This window comes from Henckelia pumila, chromosome 2 (genome assembly GCF_033568475.1).
Source record: "Henckelia pumila isolate YLH828 chromosome 2, ASM3356847v2, whole genome shotgun sequence".
NCBI classification, from domain to species: Eukaryota; Viridiplantae; Streptophyta; class Magnoliopsida; order Lamiales; family Gesneriaceae; genus Henckelia; species Henckelia pumila.
The window spans coordinates 10147143-10167975 of record NC_133121.1 but is presented as its reverse complement, the minus strand read 5'-3'; the positions used below and the strand labels follow the sequence as shown (position 1 = coordinate 10167975).

Below are 20833 nucleotides of genomic sequence, written 5' to 3'. Positions count from 1 at the left end.
CATTACACCATTCAACATAACAAGAAGATTCACCGGTTTCACGAGCCAAACGATGAGCTATTCTGTTTACCAATCTTGACATGAATCAATTTTATTGTTGCAACTCTATACAGTGTTGGAATTTAACAACAATATTGTTCATGGATGATAATTTTATGGATAAAAAATATATGTAAATTTGATTGAATTAAATAGAAATGATAGATAGATAGATAATTTGTTTTTAAATTAATAATTGCAACCTCTAAAAATAAATGATTATAAATATTTTTAACAAATTTGTAAAAAAAATAAAAAAAAATCCAAAATCACTTATATTTTACAAACAATATCCAAGAACATTAGAACAGTTGAAGCAATATAGAAAAAGTATGATACATTGATACTCGATACTCGATACTTACTCGATATTGAAGTAGTTTAGTCGAACATTTAATTTAAGGGATTTGTACTTTATTTTATGAGCCCTTATTTTGTGTGTGGTTAAACAAAAATTATTGACGATCGTTAAAAAAATTTAATGGGATAAGGGAAAATCATTTCATAGTACCAAATAATAACAAAAGGACATTTTTAAGAGGTCTCTTTTTAAAGAGTAATCATGCATTGTTGGAAGAGGTTGAAGGATTTAAATTCGAAAAAAACATTATGCTTAAACTAAAAGGAATTATTCATGCACGAGAATACCACATGTATTTTTTACCCTCAAGTCCATGATCATCTTATACAAACGAAATGAATAAACTACAACAAATTTAAAGCACAAAAAACTTAGGTAAAAAATGAGGCAAAACTGAAACAAACAAACAAGATAAATCCACCCTTCCATCTTCCTTAGGGCAATAACCTGAAATCTAATGATCAACTGTGGTGACCTCTTGCCACTCCCCACCAACTGCTTCATTCCACAGTGTGATGTTGTTGTCCCCAGCTGCCACGGCCAACAAGTTTCCGGTCAGAGACCACGATACTCTCCAAACAGGCATCTTGAAATCCATCATAAGTTTACCCTGCCATTGATCGCCTTCCTTCGCGACGGTCCATATAACAACCGTACCATCCTGCGAGGCACTCGCAATCGTGGACTTCGGAAGCCCCAAATTCGGGGCCCATGCGACGTCTCTCACCCAATCCGAGTGCTTCTGAAGAGCTGGGAAACAGTCCATTTTCCAGTTTCCATTGTATAATTTCCATACCTTCACTGTGTTATCGCAACCACCGGATGCCAGCTTCTGAACAGGATCCAGCATCCCCGATCCAACTAGTGCACCAGGAGCCATTGAAGGGGCCCAAGAAACAGATGTAACCCCAACGGGGTGTGCTTGGTCTATTTTTGTGGTTTCCCAGCTACCATCGGATTGAGCTGTGTATACCGAGATGTTACCATCAGAAGAGCCACAGGCCAAGCAGAGTCCAAGCTCATGAGGCGCCCACTCAATAGAATTGACTGATGATTTGTGCTCGAAGACATGGAGCTGTGACCACTCATTTTGATTACCTTCCTTCCAGACAATAACTTTTCCATCATAAGAACAGGAAGCAAGAATTGAACCAAACTTGGGGTGTGCCCAAGAAACCTGCCAGACAGCGCCTCGATGCCCACTCAAAGTAGCCAGGTGCTGAGATCCCGAGTTATTGCCAACACCGTTTATTTTTACAGTGGCATCAGATGAAGCTGTTGCCACCCGTTTCCCATAGTAATCCATTGAGACATCATGGACAACATCATTGTGGCCCGTTTCTATCTTTTGTGCAGGCATGTTTTGCAGTTTTTCTAGGTCCAATTATCAAATTCCTCAAACTGCTAATCCTAAACTTATTAACTCCTGTAACATTTGTGTCAAATGTAATCAATCAATTTAAGAAACAAACTTCGAACCCCTCAAATTCGTATCACAACATATACGGTGTGGCACGCTAAATGTCCATGACATATTTTTCCAGATATAATATGAGAACATAAACACCAAACTTTCACAAAAAAGCAAGGCTCACAGCAAAAAATTCCGGGAATCCATAGATGGGAAAAAACAGGGTCAATAGTGCTCCGCAAATGGTCTAACAATTTAAACCCTACTCAATCATTTTTTTTTAAAAATAAAATCAGTAAATTATCGCCTTCCATACAATCTCCAACTACCGAATACAAAAGATAAGCAAATCAATCACAAGAATAAGCAAACCGAATACATGCATGAAAACCATAAACCTAGTTCAGAACCAATTAATCTAATCAACCAAATTCACCCCACAAATCCTTCTCGAGAAAATTTCGAAATTTCAGTTAAAAACGAAACATTACCCAAAACGCACGACTCCAAAAACAGAGCACTAATAACAGAATGTAGAACGCACCCATGTTTAAGCATAAAACTGACGGATCTATGAAATTCGACCGGATCTAAAAAGAAAATCTTCGATCATCAAACCTTTAAACAACAATTTTTGCACATAATGATTCAAGATTTAAAAAAAACAGAAATTTCCCAGGAAATTGCTTAATAACCTGAGAGAACGTGAGATTCTGAGCGAAATGGATCTGATTTTTATAGCTGCGTGGCTTGGATATGAATTCTGATAAAAACAAACAAAAACGCCAGAGAGCTGAATGAATGTTGAGAAACAATGAAATATCTTCTTTTTTTTTTTTCCACTGAGTGACAAAATATATATATATATATATATATATATATATATATATATATATATATATATATATATAGAGTTCTTTTATTGTGCCCAACTCTATATACCCAACTCCATGCCCACCATGTACAATATGTGATAAGTCAACTCATCAATTGTGTTGGTCAACTCACATATTGTACATGGTGGGCATGGAGTTGGGCATATGAGTTGGGCACCATAAAAGAACTCTATATATATATATGAGAAAATTGCATATATAACCCTTGTAAAATCGTGTGTTTGCTGATAATCCTTTATAAAAAATTTTGAGCTAGAAGCCCCTTATAATTTTAAATATGTAGCATACACCCCCTTCTGGCTGAAAAATTATTAAAATGTCCTTAATGTTATAATACAATTTAATATTAAAATATATTTCGTGTATGACAAATATTATGATAAAATAATTATATATAATTTTTATAGTTATTTAAATAAAATTTGATTATTTTACTCAATTAAATATAGAATAATAAAACAAAATTAATTTAATTATTTCTTTAAGTAAGAGTATTTTTGTCAATTTTTAATTGAAAAGGGTGTGTATGCTAAAAATTTTGAATCGTAGGGGATTATTAGTTTAAAAAACTTTCATAGAAAGTTATTAGCAAACTCGAGATTTCACAGGGGTGATATATGCAATTTTCCATATATATTAAAATAAGGGAGTGTTTGGCTGCTTCACTGGTTCTATAATTGTTGAGCACCGCCGCTACTTATTTATTCATCTCCTTCACGTAGTCTTTTGTCGAATTTACACTACCCTGTGTTTTTGTTTAACTAAACTATTAACAGATTTGAATTTTATGGTTTATTCTTAGAACGAATATATTTTTGGAAACCATACACAATTTGCTTACTCGCTTTTTATGTTTGTTAAGAAGTTATTCCCTTCGTGTGAAAATTCGAGAGAACAATTAAGATATGTTATTTGGGCTATCCTGGCGGATTATGATTGGTCAAAATTAATGGATTTCACATAAAATCCATTAATTTTGACCAATCATGGGTTACAACTTACACATCGTCCGTAGGGTACTATCCTACGGGTGGCATGAACAAAACCGTTATTTGGATTGTTGTATAAATTAAAATATTTAGTTTATATTATAGTTTAGATTCAACATTTTTGCTAAATTATTAGAATTGTGATGTAGCGTATATGTTTGAAATATTTGTATTGCGTGTCGATAGTTATTATTTTAATAAAAAGTAAAACAAAAAACATGTGTTTGATGAGAAGCTACTAGCAACATTAAAAAATATTTGATTTAAATTATTTGAAATTGGTTCAATATGTATAGAAATTAGAAATATCCACGATGTTGTTGCTTGTTGTTGCTCTTACTATTATTACGAAATTATGATAAATTCTTTTTTATTATCCTATTTAATATGCAAAGTTTTTTTTCCTTTAAATTTTGGAAATCAACTAAAATTTGTATAGGAATGTTGGTGGTTAATGAAATAACAAAATAAGGTATAATGTAATGAGCAATTTTTGGAGTATGTATAGCAAATTAGCATTTCTTTAATTTAATTTAATAAAATAATTGTCCTAAAAACATATGAAAAAAAATCTACTATATCAACGAGAAAAAAACTAATAAATTTAGCATATTAAAAAATTAATTTAAAAAATGTTCAATTGAGCTTATAAGTTTTCCAGAATAATTCATAAGATGCCAGCGATTTGCCACAAACGTATTTGGTAAAATACTTTTGAAAAAACTTGTAAAATATCAGTATTTTTTTTTTTAAAGTTGGGCCACTCCCACGTATTCTCAATATTTTTGTAAATATTTCAGCATCTTCATAAAATAATTAATATATTATTGTGTAGTAGTGTTATATTTGTTGTGAAAAAATAAAAATTTATGGTAAAAAGTAAAAACTTCAAAACTCAAAATATATCAAACTCTACACTTCACAAATTTTTCTCTCTTAATTCAATTGTGATTTTTTTCACAAATTGAGAGATCTATTTATAGATATCATTTGAAAATTAGTTCAAAAATTAGAACATCATCATCTACATTATCACACACTAATTTTCTAAATTTTACAACTCAATTTTCAACATTCAACATTATATAATAATAATATATTTTCAACACTCCCCCTTGTGATGGTGTGATATGATGACTGTTTTTATTACGTGTTTTATACTGTCTCGTTAAAAACCTTATTAGGAAAAACTATTGGGATAAAAACCATAATAAGGAAAAAAGAGTACGGCCACGTAAACTCCCTCTATGTTAATACGAACGATTCTTCACATATTTCGTAGATTGTGCATCCCAATATTATATATATGCTTTCTGAATATCGTCGTGGAAAGTGCCTTTGTGAAGAGATCTGATGAGTTCTCACTTAATTGAATATAACAGATATCAATATCTTTATTCTTCTCAAGCTATTGAGTGTAGGCAAATAAATTCGGGGGATATGTTTGGTTATATCACTTTTGATGTATCATTCTTTCATTTGAGTAACACATGCAGCATTATCTTCATATAGTGTAACAGGCTTATTGTCTACTGACAATCCACATGATGTTTGGATATGTTTGGTTATTGACTTTAACTATACACATTCACGACTTGCTTCATGTAATGCAATAATCTCGGCGTGATTTGATGAAGTTGTTACGAGTGTTTGTTTCTGTAAATGTCAAGAAATTACAGTGTCTTCACGAGTAAATACATATCCGGTTTGGGAACGTGTCTTGTGTGGATCAGATAAATATCCTGCATCAGCATAACCAATGATAATTTGATTGGTGTCTTTTGAGTACAAAAGTCCCAAATATGTCGTTCCTCGTAGATAACGGAATATATGTTTAATTCCGTTCCAGTGTCTTTTTGTTGGATATGAGCTGAATCTTGCCAATAAATTTACAGCAAAAGATATATCAGGTCTGGTACAATTTGCAAGATACATAAGAGCACCAATGACACTTAGATATGGTACTTCTGAACCAAGAATAACTTCGCCGTCTTCACATGGACGGAATGGATCCTTTTCGATATTTAATGATCTTACAACCATTGGAGTACTTAATGGATTTGATTTATCCATATTAAAATGTTTAAGAACCTTTTTGTATAATTTGATTGGTGAACAAAAATTTCACATTTTTTTTTTTGATTTGCAAACTCAAACAATATTTGGTTTTTCCAAGGTCCTTCATTTCGAATTTTTCCTTCAAGTACATCATAACTTCTTGAATTTCCTTATTCGTTCCAATGATGTTTAAATCATCAACATATACAGCAATAATTACACATCCGAATATTGTTTTCATGATGAAAACACAAGGGCATATTGGATCATTTATATATCCCTTTTTCATCAAGTGTTCACTTAGTCGATTATACCACATTCGACCGGATTCTTCAACCCATATAATGATCTTTGCAATTTTACAGAATAAAATTATCTAGGTTTTGAACTTTGTGCTTCAAGCATCTTAAATCCTTCAAGGATTTTCATGTATATATCACTATCAAGTGATCCGTATAAGTAAGTTGTAACAACATCCATAAGACACATTTCCAAATTTTCAGACACTGCCAAACTAATCAAAAATCAAACGTAATTGCATCCATAACAGGAGAATACATTTCTTCATAATCAATTTCAGGCCTTTGAGAAAAACCTTGTGCAACAAGTATAGCTTTATATATTACTATTTTATTTTTCTCATTTCGCTTTCGAATAAAAACCCATTTGTATCCAACAGGTTTTGTTTTACACCTTCAGGTGTAAGGACTATAGGTCCAAAAACATTACGTTTATTTAGCGAATCCAATTCAACCTGGATGACATATTTTCATTTTGCCCAATTATGCCGAGTTTTACATTCACCAAAAGATTTTGGTTCATGATCTTCATTCTCATTTATGATGTCACATGCCACATTATAAGAAAATATCTCATCAATATCTTCTATATTTTTTTGGTTCCATATTTTTCCAGTATTAATATAATTGATAGAGATTTCACGATTCTCGTTAGTTTGTGTTCTGACAAAACATTTTCATCATCAGGTGTTTCTTCTGGAACACCATTTTCTATTTTGTGATCATCATGTTTCTCTATGACTTTTCTTTTCCTATGATTTTTATCCTTGGAACCGACTGACATTCCACGCTTCAAGCGTTTTATAACATCATGAGTGTCATCAATTTGTTTTTTTTGGCATTTCAATTCGAGCAGGGGCATTTATAGCAGATATATATGATTTTGTTACCCTTTTTGTGTCTGCAAATGCATCTGACATTTGATTTGCTATTCTTTGCAAATGCACAATTTGATGTACATCTTTTTCACATTGTTTGGTTCTTGGATCCAAATGTAACAATGATGGTACATATCATTAGATTTCTTTTTCGATGTGCTTCTTTTCTCCCCCTAACATTGGGAATATTTATTCATTAAAATGACAATCAACAAAACGTGCTGTAAACACGTCGCCTGTCTGAGGCTCAAGATATCGAATGATTGATGGGCTATCATAACCGATATAAATACCGATTTTTTTAGGATCCATTTTTTATCGTTGAGGTGGTGCAATAGGCATATACACCATACATAAAAAAATTCTCAGATGAGAAATATTTGGTTCTTTACCAAATGCAAGCTGCAATGAGGAGAATTTATGATATGCACTTGGTCTGATGCGAATCAATACAGCAACATGTAAAATTGCATGTCCCCATATAGAAATAGAAAGTTTTGTTCTCATAATCATTGGTTCAGCAATCAGTTGTAGACGTTTGATCAATGATTCAGCTAATCCATTTTGTGTATGAACATGAGCTACAAGATGTTCAACAGTGATTCCCATCGACATACAATAGTCGTTGAAAGTATTGAAAATAAATTCTCCAACATTATCAAGTCTTATTGATTGTGTAATCGAGAAATTGATTCCGCAATTTTATTATTTGAGTCATTAATCTTGCAAATGCCACATTTCGAGTTGACAATAAACATACATGTGACCATCTGCTAGAGACGTCGATCAATACCATAAAGTATCGAAATGATCCACATGGTGGATAAATTGGCCCACAAATATCACCCTGAATACGTTCAAGAAATATGGGTGATTCTGTTTGGATTTTAGGTAGCGATGGTCTTATAATAAGTTTTCCAAGAGAACATGCTTTACATTGAAACTTATTATTCTGAAATATCTTCTGGCCTTTCAGTGGATGACCATGTGTATTTTCAATAATTTTTCGCATCATTATTGAACCAGGATGTCCCAATCGATCATGCCAATTGATTAATATTGAAAAACTATTAACCACCATATTTGATTCGATTTGACTTATATGTGTATAATGCAATCAAGTAGGGAGCATTGGTAGTTTTTCAACTACATATTTCTTTCCTGATTTATATCTGGTAAGACACATATATTTTTTATTTCCATCGGTTATCGTCTCAGTATCATACCCATGAGAATATATGACATTAAAACTCAACAAATTTTTTTTTGATTGTGGTGAATATAAAACATTATTTATCAGAATTTTTGTACCATTAAGTAACAAAAAATGTGCTTTACCACAACCTTCAATCAAATCTACAAGATCTGATATTGTATTCACCATTATTTTTGTTGGTTTTAATTCCAAGAAATATCTTTTATCTTGGAGAATAGTGTGCGTTGTGCCACTATCGGGTATGCAAACTTCCATGGGTTTATCTTTGCTCATAGCATTTTTCATATTTAACTTCAAAAAAATGCAATATAAAAAATCAAGGATAATATATATATGCAAAATATAACATGTTTCATAAGAATACATGAAAAATACAGTATGTTATATTCTAGTTCCACCAATTTATTAATTAATGTTTTCAAAATCATTCAAAAAATCAGCAGCATCAAAATGAGTTGAGCCACTTAAATGGTTACTATTTTTGACAAAATTGGTATCTTTTTCTTTCCCCTTTATCAATTCTTTATAGAGCTTACATAAGTGCTCAGGGGTACGTGACCAATGTCTTGGAGTGCCACATCTATGACAAGCACTCTCATATTTTTTTGAGTGATTTTTATTTTCACTCATATTTTCATGCTGCCTTTTTTGGTGGGTGGTTCGTGACGTTCTTTTGAGACGAGTTATTGAAGTAACTATCTCGATTATTTTCATATCCACGGCCGCAACCACGACCGCGATCGTTCTACGTCCACGTTCATGCCCACGTCATCGACCTCGACCAAAATCTAGTTTATGCCTTTGATTTTGGTTTTCATTTTTACTTATGACATTTGCTTCTAGAAATGCCGTAGATACAGTGGGTCGGGATTGATGATTTCTCATTAACAATTCGTTGTTCTTTTCTAATGATATTGAGAGCAACGAATTCAAACTTTGCCAAATTTGACATGGTGGTACTAGAAAAATAACAATGCATTTCATTAGTTAATTTCAATTAATATGACAATACAAAATAATGGAAAAACGACGAGTACAAGCATGTTTAAAAATAAATAAAAAGTGTGAGTTGGATATTCACCGATAAATACAAGATTGGTGTGATTAAAATGTGTTTGAGTGATCATATTTATAGGCAAAAAAATAGCCATTTTGTTACCGTTTTGTGACCGTTGGGAGTCAAAAAATATTGATTACGTGTTGAATAAAAATTTGTGATAATAATGCGATGCATATAATGATAATCATAATTAAATAATTATGTATATCATATCACATTATTATAAGATCGGTGTCATAAACATCATTTTATATAATAACATGAAATTATACGAATATGGTTAGTATGCACAATAAAAAAATATAAGCACTAATATATAGTATAATCATATCACATTATTATAATGTCGGTGTCATAGACATCTTTTTATATAATAACATGAAATTATACTAATATAGTTAGTATAAAATTAGGTATAATATATCATATCACATTATTATAAGATCGGTATCATAGACATCCTTTTATATAATAACATGAAATTATACGAATATGGTTAGTATATAAATACAAAATATATATCATATCACGTTATTATAAAGTCGGTGTCATAGACATCCTTTTATATAAAAACATGAAATTATATATTAATATATACACATCAAAAATATATATCATATCACGTTATTATAAGGTCGGAGTCATAGACATCCTTTTATATAATAACATGAAATTATATATTAATATATACACAATAAAAATATATAAACAGTAAAAATAAATATTCTTACTTGTTGAATATTTTTTGTCTTTTCCTTGTATTTGAGAGCTTTGGAAATTATACAGAACCTTCGAGCGATCGTGCTGATAACGTGTTGTGAAAAAGTAAAATAATATGGTAAAAAGTAAAAACTCCAAAACTCAAAATATATCAAACTCTTATTTTAACAAATTTTTTACTCTCAATTTAATTGTGATTTTCTACACAAATGGAGAGATCTATTTATAGATCTTATTTGGAAATTAGTCCAAAAATTAAAACATCATCATCTACATCATCACACATTAATTTTCCAAATTTTACAACTCAATTTTCAACATTCAAAATTATATAATAATAATATATTTTCAACAATATTATTATTTTTCTATTAATTGTGATATTAAAATATCTAATAATTTAATTTTTTATTTTTTTATTAATCTATATTTATCTGAATATAAGCTTGTACAAAGATACGGCAGCTGCACTGCATAAGCGAAGCTGGGTAATATCAATGGCATCTCTTCTTCTTCACAGATGAAGTCTGAACCTCAGTTTCCTCAATTTTGATCGTAAATATGATGATTTCATATTGCAATTGCAATCGAAATGTTCCCCTATACTTCCCCTCTTCTGCGATTTCAGTATTCCGGTGTTCGAAATTACCGCTTTCTTCCAGCCAACAGCGAACTTCGGTTGGAGTGTACGCCGCCCTCGCTGAGGACACCCAAACATTTCCGAAATCTGCCATTCAGCGCATCGCAGAGAAGCTCCGCAGCCTTGGCTACGTGGAAGAAGGAATTGACAAGGAAAACCCAGAAGAAACCCAAGATTCTCGCGCTGTTTCTCTTTCCCCTGGTGAGATATTTGTCCCATTACGATCGCATTTGCCAAAGAATCGGGTGGGGCACACGCTCGACCCGAGTTGGAGCACGCCCGAGAACCCAGTGCCCGAACCCGGGTCGGGTGATGCTATGCAGAGGTTTCACGAGTTAAGGCGTGGAGCTTTGAAGGAGAAGGAGGAGGAGAGGTTGAGGAACCAAAAGAAGGAGAGAGCTCCAACGCTAGCGGAGCTAACTTTGCCGGTGAATGAGATAAAGAGACTGACGAGTCTTGGGATTGGGTTGAAGAAGAAGTTGAAAGTTGGGAAAGCCGGGATAACTGAGGGGATTGTGAATGGGATTCATGAACGATGGAGGAGGTACGAGGTTGTGAGGATCGCATGTGAGGATATATGCAGGTTGAACATGAAGAGGACACATGATTTGTTAGAGGTAATCAGCGTTTATAATGTTAAGGATCTGAATAAACGATACATTATTTGTTTACATTATAAAAAAAGGGACTTTGATGAATTGTTCAGCGCATAAATTTAGTAATTTGTAGTTGAAACTCTTTACTCGAACTGGTTATTAAGTTTCACTGTTTCAATGCAGTTACAATGTTTGGTAAGTAGTGATTGAAGAAAAGAGTTAGAAAATGATATGAGATTTGAGAGATGAACATTTTATTTCATATATTTTGTTTTATCATTATTCATTATAATGGTCAAACAGGGAGATTCGATCAATAAATGGAGATTTTTGTTGCTCATGATATCTGAAGGATATTCGAGTCATAGAGTTTAATGCGAGATGAATAGTTTCCTATTACTGTCAGTGCTTGCCTACTGCCTAGCCTGTGCCTAATGTGGCAAATTTTGTGCAATACTTTTCTACTCTCACCAAATTAATTGGTAATGTGTTTTCAGAGAAAAACTGGAGGTTTAGTTATTTGGAGATCTGGGAGTAACATAATACTGTATAGAGGAGCTGAATACAAGTATCCTTACTTCTTTACTGACAATACTTCGTCAGATGACTCTTATTCTGAATTGTCTCCTGATATAATCACCGATGAAGGACTAAATGGTGAAATAGGGATGTCTTCGCAAGGCAACAAGGCTATGGAATCTCCTGTACATAATTCTTGGACCCGCGTATCCTGTGCACCAGTCATTCAAGGAGTGGGTTTGCCAAATAGAGTTCGCTTCCAGCTTCCTGGCGAGGCACTTCTTGTAGAAGAAGCTGACAAGCTTCTTGAAGGGCTTGGTCCGCGGTTTACTGATTGGTGGGGCTATGATCCTCTACCTGTAGATGCTGATCTTTTGCCGGCAATAGTTCCTGGATACAGGAGGCCATTCCGTCTACTTCCATATGGAGTGAAACCGAAACTTACAAACGATGAGATGACTACATTACGCAGACTTGGTCTGCCTTTACCTTGTCATTTTGCATTAGGTTGGATATATTTTTCTCCGGACTGAGATCAATTGCTGCTAAACAATGAAACAACCCATTACTTGTTGTAGTGTTTGTATGTCATTTTGCTTTGTATTAGTGGGGTTGTATTAGTGTATTCTACATTGGATTGACTGGATTGTGAAATGAGTTGATCACACGTGTACTGCATTATCTATGGATCATAGCAGGTGACGTGAAATATGATGCTCTTTAAATTTATTGGAATAAGTACATTAGAGTGAAAATATTTTGTCTTGGAGATTCAAGAATGTGATAATTTTTCTCTTCTATCTGGTACCTGCGAGTTCTTCACTTAGTTCTTTCTGCAGGCAGGAATAGGAAACTTCAAGGATTGGCTGCTTCCATTGTTAAGCTCTGGGAGAAATGTGAAATTGCAAAAATTGCTGTCAAGAGAGGCGTCCAAAACACAAATAGTGAACTGATGGCTGAAGAGCTAAAGGTTTGTTATTTGAATTCTGTTCTGTGATGGTTACTAAAACTCTCATTAGTTGGCCTGTCTTGAATCTTCAACCTTTTGGTTCAGTTTCTAAGACCTCTATTAACCTGAAAGTGAACTCTTGCAGGAGCTTACTGGAGGGATACTGCTGTCAAGGGATAGAGAATTTATTTCTCTCTACCGAGGAAAGGATTTTTTACCGGTTGCAGTCTCTTCAGCAATAGAAAGGCGAAGGCGACGCATGTTGGCCATTTCACAACCCAGGACAGATAACAACGTAATAATTAATACAAAGGAATATGCAAATGGGATCAACGAATATTCTCCTGAAGTTGAACTTAATGAACAAAAAGACCAGAAATCTCATGTCCTCTCTGAACCAAGGAAGCTAATATTCTCAGAGGCAGCGATTGAGAGAACTAGTGCAAAGTTGAACATTGTAGGTCTTGATGAAAAACCCTAATTTAAAATTTTCCTCAATTGTTCCACACATTCCTGATGTTAATGTTATTACTGTAGGCATTAGCCAAAAAAGCAAGGGCTGAAAAGCTTTTAGAAGACTTGGAAAAGGAAGAAATTTCTCAACGACCGGAAGCGGATAAGGAGGGTATAACTGAAGAAGAAAGGTATATGTTGAGGAGAATGGCGCTTAGAATGAGACCGTTCCTACTAATGGGTAAGTATAGTAAGAAACTAGTTCGTGGATGAAAGCCTGATTCAATCTTAAATGAAGAGGCATCGAGGATAAAGTGAATTTTTCTCTTCCCACTCACAGGCCGTCGAGGAGTTTTTGATGGAACAGTTGAGAACATGCATCTTCATTGGAAATATCGGGAATTGGTAAAGATACTTATAGGCAGGAGGAGCATTGAAGAAGTACATCAAGCAGCACAAACTTTAGAAGCTGAAAGTGGTGGCATACTGGTAGCAGTTGAGCAAGTCAGTAAAGGTTATGCAATCATCATTTACCGTGGGAAGAACTATAAACGCCCAGCTTCTTTAAGGCCACAAACACTTCTAAGTAAAAGAGAAGCATTGAAACGTTCAAAAGAGGCTCAGCGTCGTCAGGTGTAGTTAGTGGACAAGGATTTTGCTTTTGTATTTATGAATACGGCTGTCTACTTTTACATTCCATATCCTTTAGTTTTTGTTTTCGAAATGCAATTCAAGTAGTGAAGCATACTTAAGATTTATATCATATGATTCAGGACTCAGGGTTGGGTAGTGCTTATATCTTATGAATTGATGACCTATCTAACTTCCTATTATGGGGTTTGTAGAGCAGTAAATTAGTTGCAAGTCTTTTTGATTCGTTGTACTGTTTGGGAGGTTATCACTTATCAGCTGCCTAATAAAACTATATGGAACAATTGTGCCTTTTTTTATTACCTTGGATGAAAATTTGTATTTTGGGAAATTGAAATACATTCTTGCCTCATGTACTTGGATTGAATTTTTTGTTCCTTTTGTTTTCTGTATTCAGTTTTCCCTTACTTTTTCTGTCATTTCAAGCAGCTGATTAGTGGCCACATGGTCTTGCATATGTTTTCATGAATGCAGTCCTTGAAACTTCATGTTTTGGAGCTCACCAAGAACGTTGACGAATTGAAGCTTAAAATGGTAGGTATGTTTTGTTCCAACATTATTCATTTCCAGTCATTAAGCTTATAAATTAGGTGTTTCAGTGATTTTGGCTACACTCTTTGTGTTAGGCTAAAGATAAAGATACCAAAGATCTGCTGTTGGCCAAAGATTTAAAACTTGGCTTAGTCACATTTGATAGTAGATCCTCCTATTTTTATTTTATTGTGAGTTGAAAATTTGATCATCTAAACTACTTTGAGCTTGTGTTGTCATCCAGGTCAAGGAGCCGGAGTTTGGTGAGATTTATGTGAACAAAGAGAAATCATTTGATAAAGATCTTGACAGTGAAGATCAGTCTCATTTTGAAGATCTTGCCGAGGAGGTATCAATGAGCATTTTATGACTCTGGCTCTATTATCATCTATGGTTCATCTTGTTAAACAGATTTTGGGCTAATGATTAGTCTCATGTATTTACCCCTTCACAGTTCTTAAATTGCACCTGAAAAAGTCACTTTGCAATCATCAAATTAGTTCTTCTGTACTTGGGTTTTGCTTTGTGAGACATAATCTTAAATCCTCACCTCGAACATTAATTGATGTTACCTAACATACGTTTCTCCTTTCATTTTGTGGGTGGAACTTCAAATTAATTTGACGTACTATACACATCTGCTTGAGACACGGTAAAGCTTTACGATTTCATGGAGTTCTTGTCCTAGCCATTCCTCACATGTAAAGATTATGAATGTAAAATGCCTTGTGTAATAATTCGTATCTGCTTATACGACTGTAAATTTTTTTTTATTGTTCTACAAATAGTTTGTAAAGCATATATTAGATGTGATGTGACATTTTTTTTCGCCACGTGTTTATAGTTTTTCAAATTTTACCATTATAAACCCGCTTCAATATTGCGTGCCTCTCCTTGCACCTTGTTCTTAGACTCCGGATCCCTCATGCTCTTGAATGCACCTTTATTTACACCATGCATATGATGAACCCCTTCTCTCACTCCTGGGTTCGTGGGTGCGCATGTAACTGAGGCTGATAGCTTCAAACCTTGGGATTAACAATAGCTGTGATCTATCAATCTTGTTTGTGAGACGTGTGTTAATGAAACTCGATTGACTATTTCATATTTTTCCTCTGTTTTCTGTTTTATGCTGCCGGAACAATGATTCATTACTTCTATTTGAAAATGTAAGTAAGTACCTTCACAAAACTAAATTGCATCTCACTCTCGTTTTCCCTTCGTGGTTGAAGATCAGGGAAAACCAAGAAACTGATACAAATTCTGTGGAACGAGAGGACTTTGTGCCTAGTTCAAAGGGTTCTGTGAGTGTTGGCCGACTGGGCTTAACAAGAGAGAGTTTACATTCAGACATTGATGGCAAAGATTTGTATGACATGCCAATGGAAGAGCCTCAACCTATATCAGTGCCTAAAGATCCTCAAAATTCTTTGAATATTGCTGAGCGACACCTTGATTTTTCACTTCGTCGGAAGGTAAAGTCAAGAAAAAGTTTGGGTGGTGTGTTTTATGTGCATGCATTTTTCACTTTGGATGCGAAAACTTTACTCAACAATGATTGATGCCTTTTTTTTTTATTTGGTCACAGGATCAGTTTAATACTTCAGCCACCACTTTAATTCAGCCTCACTTTCGCAACTTTAAAACGGACCATTCAAAGGCTAATTTAGAACACACAGCTGGGAAAGCTACACAAAATGAGTCGGCATTTTACAGGGCTACACAACTTTCTAACAAAGAGAGGCTTATTCTAAGAAAGCAGGCCCTCAGAATGAAAAACCGACCTGTGCTGGCCGTAGGTAATCTAATGTTTTACACTATTTGAACCGTTTTATTTTTATACTGTTTACCGCCTATAATGTGGCTCAACATCTTTTGGACTCCTGTATGCCAGAGCTCAGTGGGTTTGAATCCAGTGCATATAATCTGCCTTTTAAGTTTTATGTTACCTATTTGAGCTAATTTATGATTTATCATTTACTAGGGAAACGAAATATCATGTCTGGAATCGCTAAAACAATCAACGCACATTTCAAGAAACATTCTCTTGCCATAGTTAGTATCAAAGGTAGAGCCAATGGGACATCAATACGGGAGGTGATTCACAGTTTAGAGGTCTGTAATTGGGAAACTTTTCCACCTCTTGATTAACCATCATAGAATCAACAATTTTCATATCCGTCTTATTCTCTCAGCAAGCAACGGGATCTGTTCTTGTGTCACAAGAACCTAGCAAAGTCATACTTTATAAGCGTCGAGGATCAGAAGAGGAACCTATCCAAAATGGTGAAAACACCAAAGTCGACTCGAAAATTTATGGAGTGGATGCTGAGCGAAAGGGACGAGGACGACTTGTATCTCCTGAGCTCATGTCAGCAATCAGGATGGAGTGTGGATTGAAGTTAGCTTCAGAGGCGACAGATGACGGGGGGAAGCGGCTAATGGATGGTGCTGCCAGTTAGTTATCATTCAGGGCCATGGAGTTGAATTGAAGGTATAAAATGGTTGACAGAGTCAAATTCCCGGCTTATGTTGCCACTGATTTCTTCTTAGTGGCAACGCAATGGTTGAACCACAAGTCACACTTTCTGCCCATGAAATCTAACCGGAGGTATAGAACCTTAAATTCAAATGGAATTCAAGGAAAATACGGACATGTTCATTGATCCAGGAGACTGTATAGACCATTCTTGTATCACGTAAAGATTACATTATCTTGAAGGATTGGTGTCCAAGTATGTGTACAAGGCTTTGTCAATGGCCTCTTGCTCTGTATGATATGAACAAATATTTGCTATGCGTACATTTTGACAGTTTAGGGGATCAAAAGCCAAAATTACTTTGTGGATTTCGGAATTTTCCTTATTCTATGTGCTACTCTTGATAGTTTGGAGCAATTGCCAAGTGGTGTTAACTCCTTGTATCACTTGCTTCTATTAGATCAAATGAAACCTTTTATTCTGTCTCCAAGAAAAACAACATACCTGGCGTACAATTAACGAAGAACTCGTCTCTCCCACGTTGTATGTTTATACAATCTTTTACTTTTTAAAATTTTTTAAGATTTAATCAACTTTTTATAATTATACTTTGATTTATATCATAATATCGAGATAATATTATAATCGCGAATTTTTACTTGATGAAATGTAGAATAACATAATTGGCCAAAACAATTTTTTAGGAGATCTTCTCGCTTCACATATGGAATAGATGCACACAAATTCCACCACTATCATCACCAAAGAGGTGACAGCATTGTGAAATTTACATCAATCAGCTGTGACATAAGAACTGTAGAAGAAATGTAAACATTAACAACCTACAAATTCAACATTACAACTACTTTGAACACTTGGAATTTTCAACCCTCGTGGATTTCATCGAGCGACCTCAAAATTCTCTATCCACATGTTAGCTATATCATGGACTCGACAAAGGACCAAAATTATGTATTTTCTACTGTAGGAATAAAAGCATGGAGACGCTAAAATGATTGGAAAAAGAACAAGAAGATTACTCAAGATAGCTCATGAACATGCCTCTAATTTCACTACTCCGATGTGTCACCAAGGGGGAAAGAGAAGAGCTCGCGAACAGGAGAGGACTCTACCAGTGAAATATCAGTTGCGTAGCCTCCAACTGGCAGCTTCAAGTCACGCAAAACTGTGAATGCCTCTGCAATACGATTCTTTGGCACCTCTTCAGCCACTGCACAGTAAGGAATCCACATATTGGGAGAGTCGTTCTCCCCTGTTTGGATCCCTTCTTTCTTCATGGCATCACATAGCTGGGAACGAAATTGAAGGAGAGACATAGATGGGGTTGGGCTAAGAAACAGAACATTGTTGGGATTTGGGAGGCTTCCAATTGAAGAGAAGGACAAATATAATGGTTCTTGTTTAGAAGCAAAATTTCTAATAACATGCTCCAGTTTAGGGATGTCAGTTAAAGGACCAACAAACAACGTAATATGAGGTCTGGATTCAATCTTGATCAGCTGTGTGCTGATTTGGCGATGAGCAAGTACATTCCAGGCCTTCAGGACTTGGTTTTCCAGGGCTGGGTCGAAGTAAAGCTCGATCGCGTATCCTTGCGGCATTGTCACTAGAAAAAAAATTCGAGATCAAATAATTAAATAACATGAAATCAGCATCTACAAATTACATAACCGATAAAATCAGACAACAATGTGAAGAAACCCCACAATCCTTGAACAGTAAAATTCTCCAAAAATCCAGAACTCAAAGCATGAAGCTGAATTAAAACTCAAAATAAGAGCCCAAAAAATGCATGTCCAGTTGCAAATAGACGCAAAGACATAGGAAAAGAAACAGAAAATCTAAAAGGATAAAGAGTATAATAGCCAAAGATAGACAATTATGAAATCATCTAATGATTAGAAGGCCAAAAGATTTAGACAACAAACAAGTTAAGGAAAATCAATCATCAACCTTTGACAACAAATATTTACCAAAATACAGAATATAATACACGAATGTCAAATCAAAACTGTAAATAACTAAATTTGACACAGTAAAAGCAAAATCAGCATGTACATATTGAACTTGGAGACTACGAGTGACAGAACAAAAGTTCCGTTTGGTATCAAAAGCCAGGCTAAAAAAGCTGCTTTTTTAGTTAATAAGGTGTTTAAATGGCAAAATAAGTGCTTAAACAAAATTAAAGCTTTTTCAAAAGCAAAAGATTATAGCTTAAAAAAGCATTTTTTTTAAAAAATATCTACCAAATCCAAACATGCTCAAAGAGATCAAAGAATTATGCCAAAAGTAAGAAATTCAAAGATGACCCCAAAAACAGTAATTAAGATCCAAAGATTGTGAGAACAATAGTTGTGGACAGTGAACAAAGAAAAGAAGTCGCACGAACCTTAAGCAACCATTTTTTTCCCAAAATACTGAACTCAATACGAACTGAATTCAAAGATTAATCGAAAAGGGTTTCCCAATAACATCATAAATAGCAGAAAGCAAACTGAAATTAAAGCTTATCCTTGTGGCAGTCGAATACAGAAAATCACAAAACTTTACGCAAAAATCAACAAATGCGATAAGAGCAAATTTGGCACAAACCCAATCTAATTCGAGAAAGCTGAGACACCCGGATCTGTGTAAGGAGCAAACTTGGGAAGTTGAGAAGCGAAGAGTCGCCAAATGGGGAACGCCGAAAGCAAAATTAGTATCAATGTCCTGAGAAAAAAGGGGTTGAGGAATTATGGTGGAGTGGGCGTTGAAAAACCAACTCGCGATGAATTTCCAAATCCGAAAGGCGAAGATGAAAGTGAAGAGTCCAAGAATCGAAAACAAGTTCTCAGTTCAGGTTTGAAGGAAAAACAGGAAAACTGCAATGCAATTTCAGTGCGGTGAGTTGGTTATATGTGATCTGTTTGAGCAAGTAAATTTTTTTTTTTTAGGTTTTGGTTTTTTTTTTCGGTCGAATGTCATTAAATCAATATAATATTATTTTTTGACATCAATTCTCTTTTATATGGTTCGTCTTGTAAGAAATAAACATATCTTACACAAATTAAAATTTATTATGCAAATATAAAGAAAAAACGACGCTCAATATTTGTGAAGAAAAAACTTTTTTTTTTGTTTTATTTTTATTAGGTATATTTTAATATATATATAATATAAGATTAATTCTAATCACAAAAATCTTGTGAAAAATAACGATACCAGATAAGTAATATTCAATTAATTTAGTGACTTCAAATGGAAAAATGACCAAAAAAAATTCAAGTTATTAGACTAAAACTAACCTTTAAAAAGTTATAGGACTAAAACACAAAATAGGTCAACTTACATAACTAAAATTAATATTTTATCGAAAAAGTACAACTTCAGACAAATTTAATTTTTAATAACCTTTTTTGTGTTTTTTAAAAAAAAACAATTCTTGTTCTTTTAAATTAATGTAAAATAAAACTATCAATTTAAAAAGTTAGCTTGAAAACAAAGAAGCAAAATTTGTTTAAATTAAAAGAAAATGATACATCATCATAGATAAACTTGAAGTTTATTTAAATAGTTCTATCTCGTTTGAAATAAACTTTGCCAATTCTGTCCTAGGTATTTTTTTTAACAGAGAATTGGTCTTCCGTTGAAAGTTAAACGGATTGAGATTGGTTCACTCGTTTTATATTTACAACAAAAAATTAAAACTTTTTATGGTAAAAATAATATTTTAAATGTAAAAGTAACTTTTTCATAAGTCGAATTACATCGAATATTTTTGAATATTTTTATAAAATTAACTTATGAGACGATTTCAAAAAAAAATTTGTTTTTATTAATTTAAAATTTTTTTATATTAATTTACGAGGATTGTATAGATGTTACACACATATTAAATATTATATTTCTTATATAATTTTTTAAATAAATTTCACTTTTAACCAATCCACCCCGTTTGCTAATGTAGCTCCCATCGTCTCCTGTTATCATTAACCAGTGCAAACAAGCTCAACAATAACTCTTTATCTAAAAAAAAATAACTCGAAAAATAATCAATTAAACTTAGAGATTCATTGTCAACTGAAAT

General features: G+C 33.7%; 3 protein-coding genes across 3 annotated transcripts; 1 reads left to right on the top strand and 2 right to left on the bottom strand.

Annotated features, from left to right (window-relative positions):
- Positions 1-652: 652 nt before the first annotated feature.
- Positions 653-2644, bottom strand: LOC140878413 (protein transport protein SEC13 homolog B-like). Its single transcript, XM_073282015.1, has 2 exons — positions 2507-2644; positions 653-1826 (listed from the first exon to the last, which is right to left on the bottom strand). The coding sequence occupies exon 2, from the start codon at positions 1758-1760 to the stop codon at positions 855-857; it is 906 nt and encodes a 301-aa protein (XP_073138116.1). The 5' UTR covers positions 1761-1826; positions 2507-2644; the 3' UTR covers positions 653-854.
- A 7756-nt stretch (positions 2645-10400) lies between these two features.
- LOC140878412 (CRM-domain containing factor CFM2, chloroplastic) lies at positions 10401-17148 on the top strand. The gene is made up of 13 exons (XM_073282014.1): positions 10401-11184; positions 11661-12189; positions 12522-12652; positions 12777-13088; positions 13169-13325; positions 13425-13717; positions 14210-14269; positions 14362-14418; positions 14511-14615; positions 15499-15741; positions 15855-16065; positions 16251-16381; positions 16462-17148. The coding sequence occupies exons 1-13, from the start codon at positions 10489-10491 to the stop codon at positions 16726-16728; spliced, it is 3192 nt and encodes a 1063-aa protein (XP_073138115.1). The 5' UTR covers positions 10401-10488; the 3' UTR covers positions 16729-17148.
- Positions 17149-17470: 322 nt separating this feature from the next.
- LOC140884188 (uncharacterized) lies at positions 17471-19646 on the bottom strand. Its single transcript, XM_073290855.1, has 2 exons — positions 19360-19646; positions 17471-18373 (listed from the first exon to the last, which is right to left on the bottom strand). Exon 2 carries the CDS (start codon positions 18366-18368, stop codon positions 17820-17822), a length of 549 nt encoding a protein of 182 aa, XP_073146956.1. The 5' UTR covers positions 18369-18373; positions 19360-19646; the 3' UTR covers positions 17471-17819.
- Positions 19647-20833: the final 1187 nt, after the last annotated feature.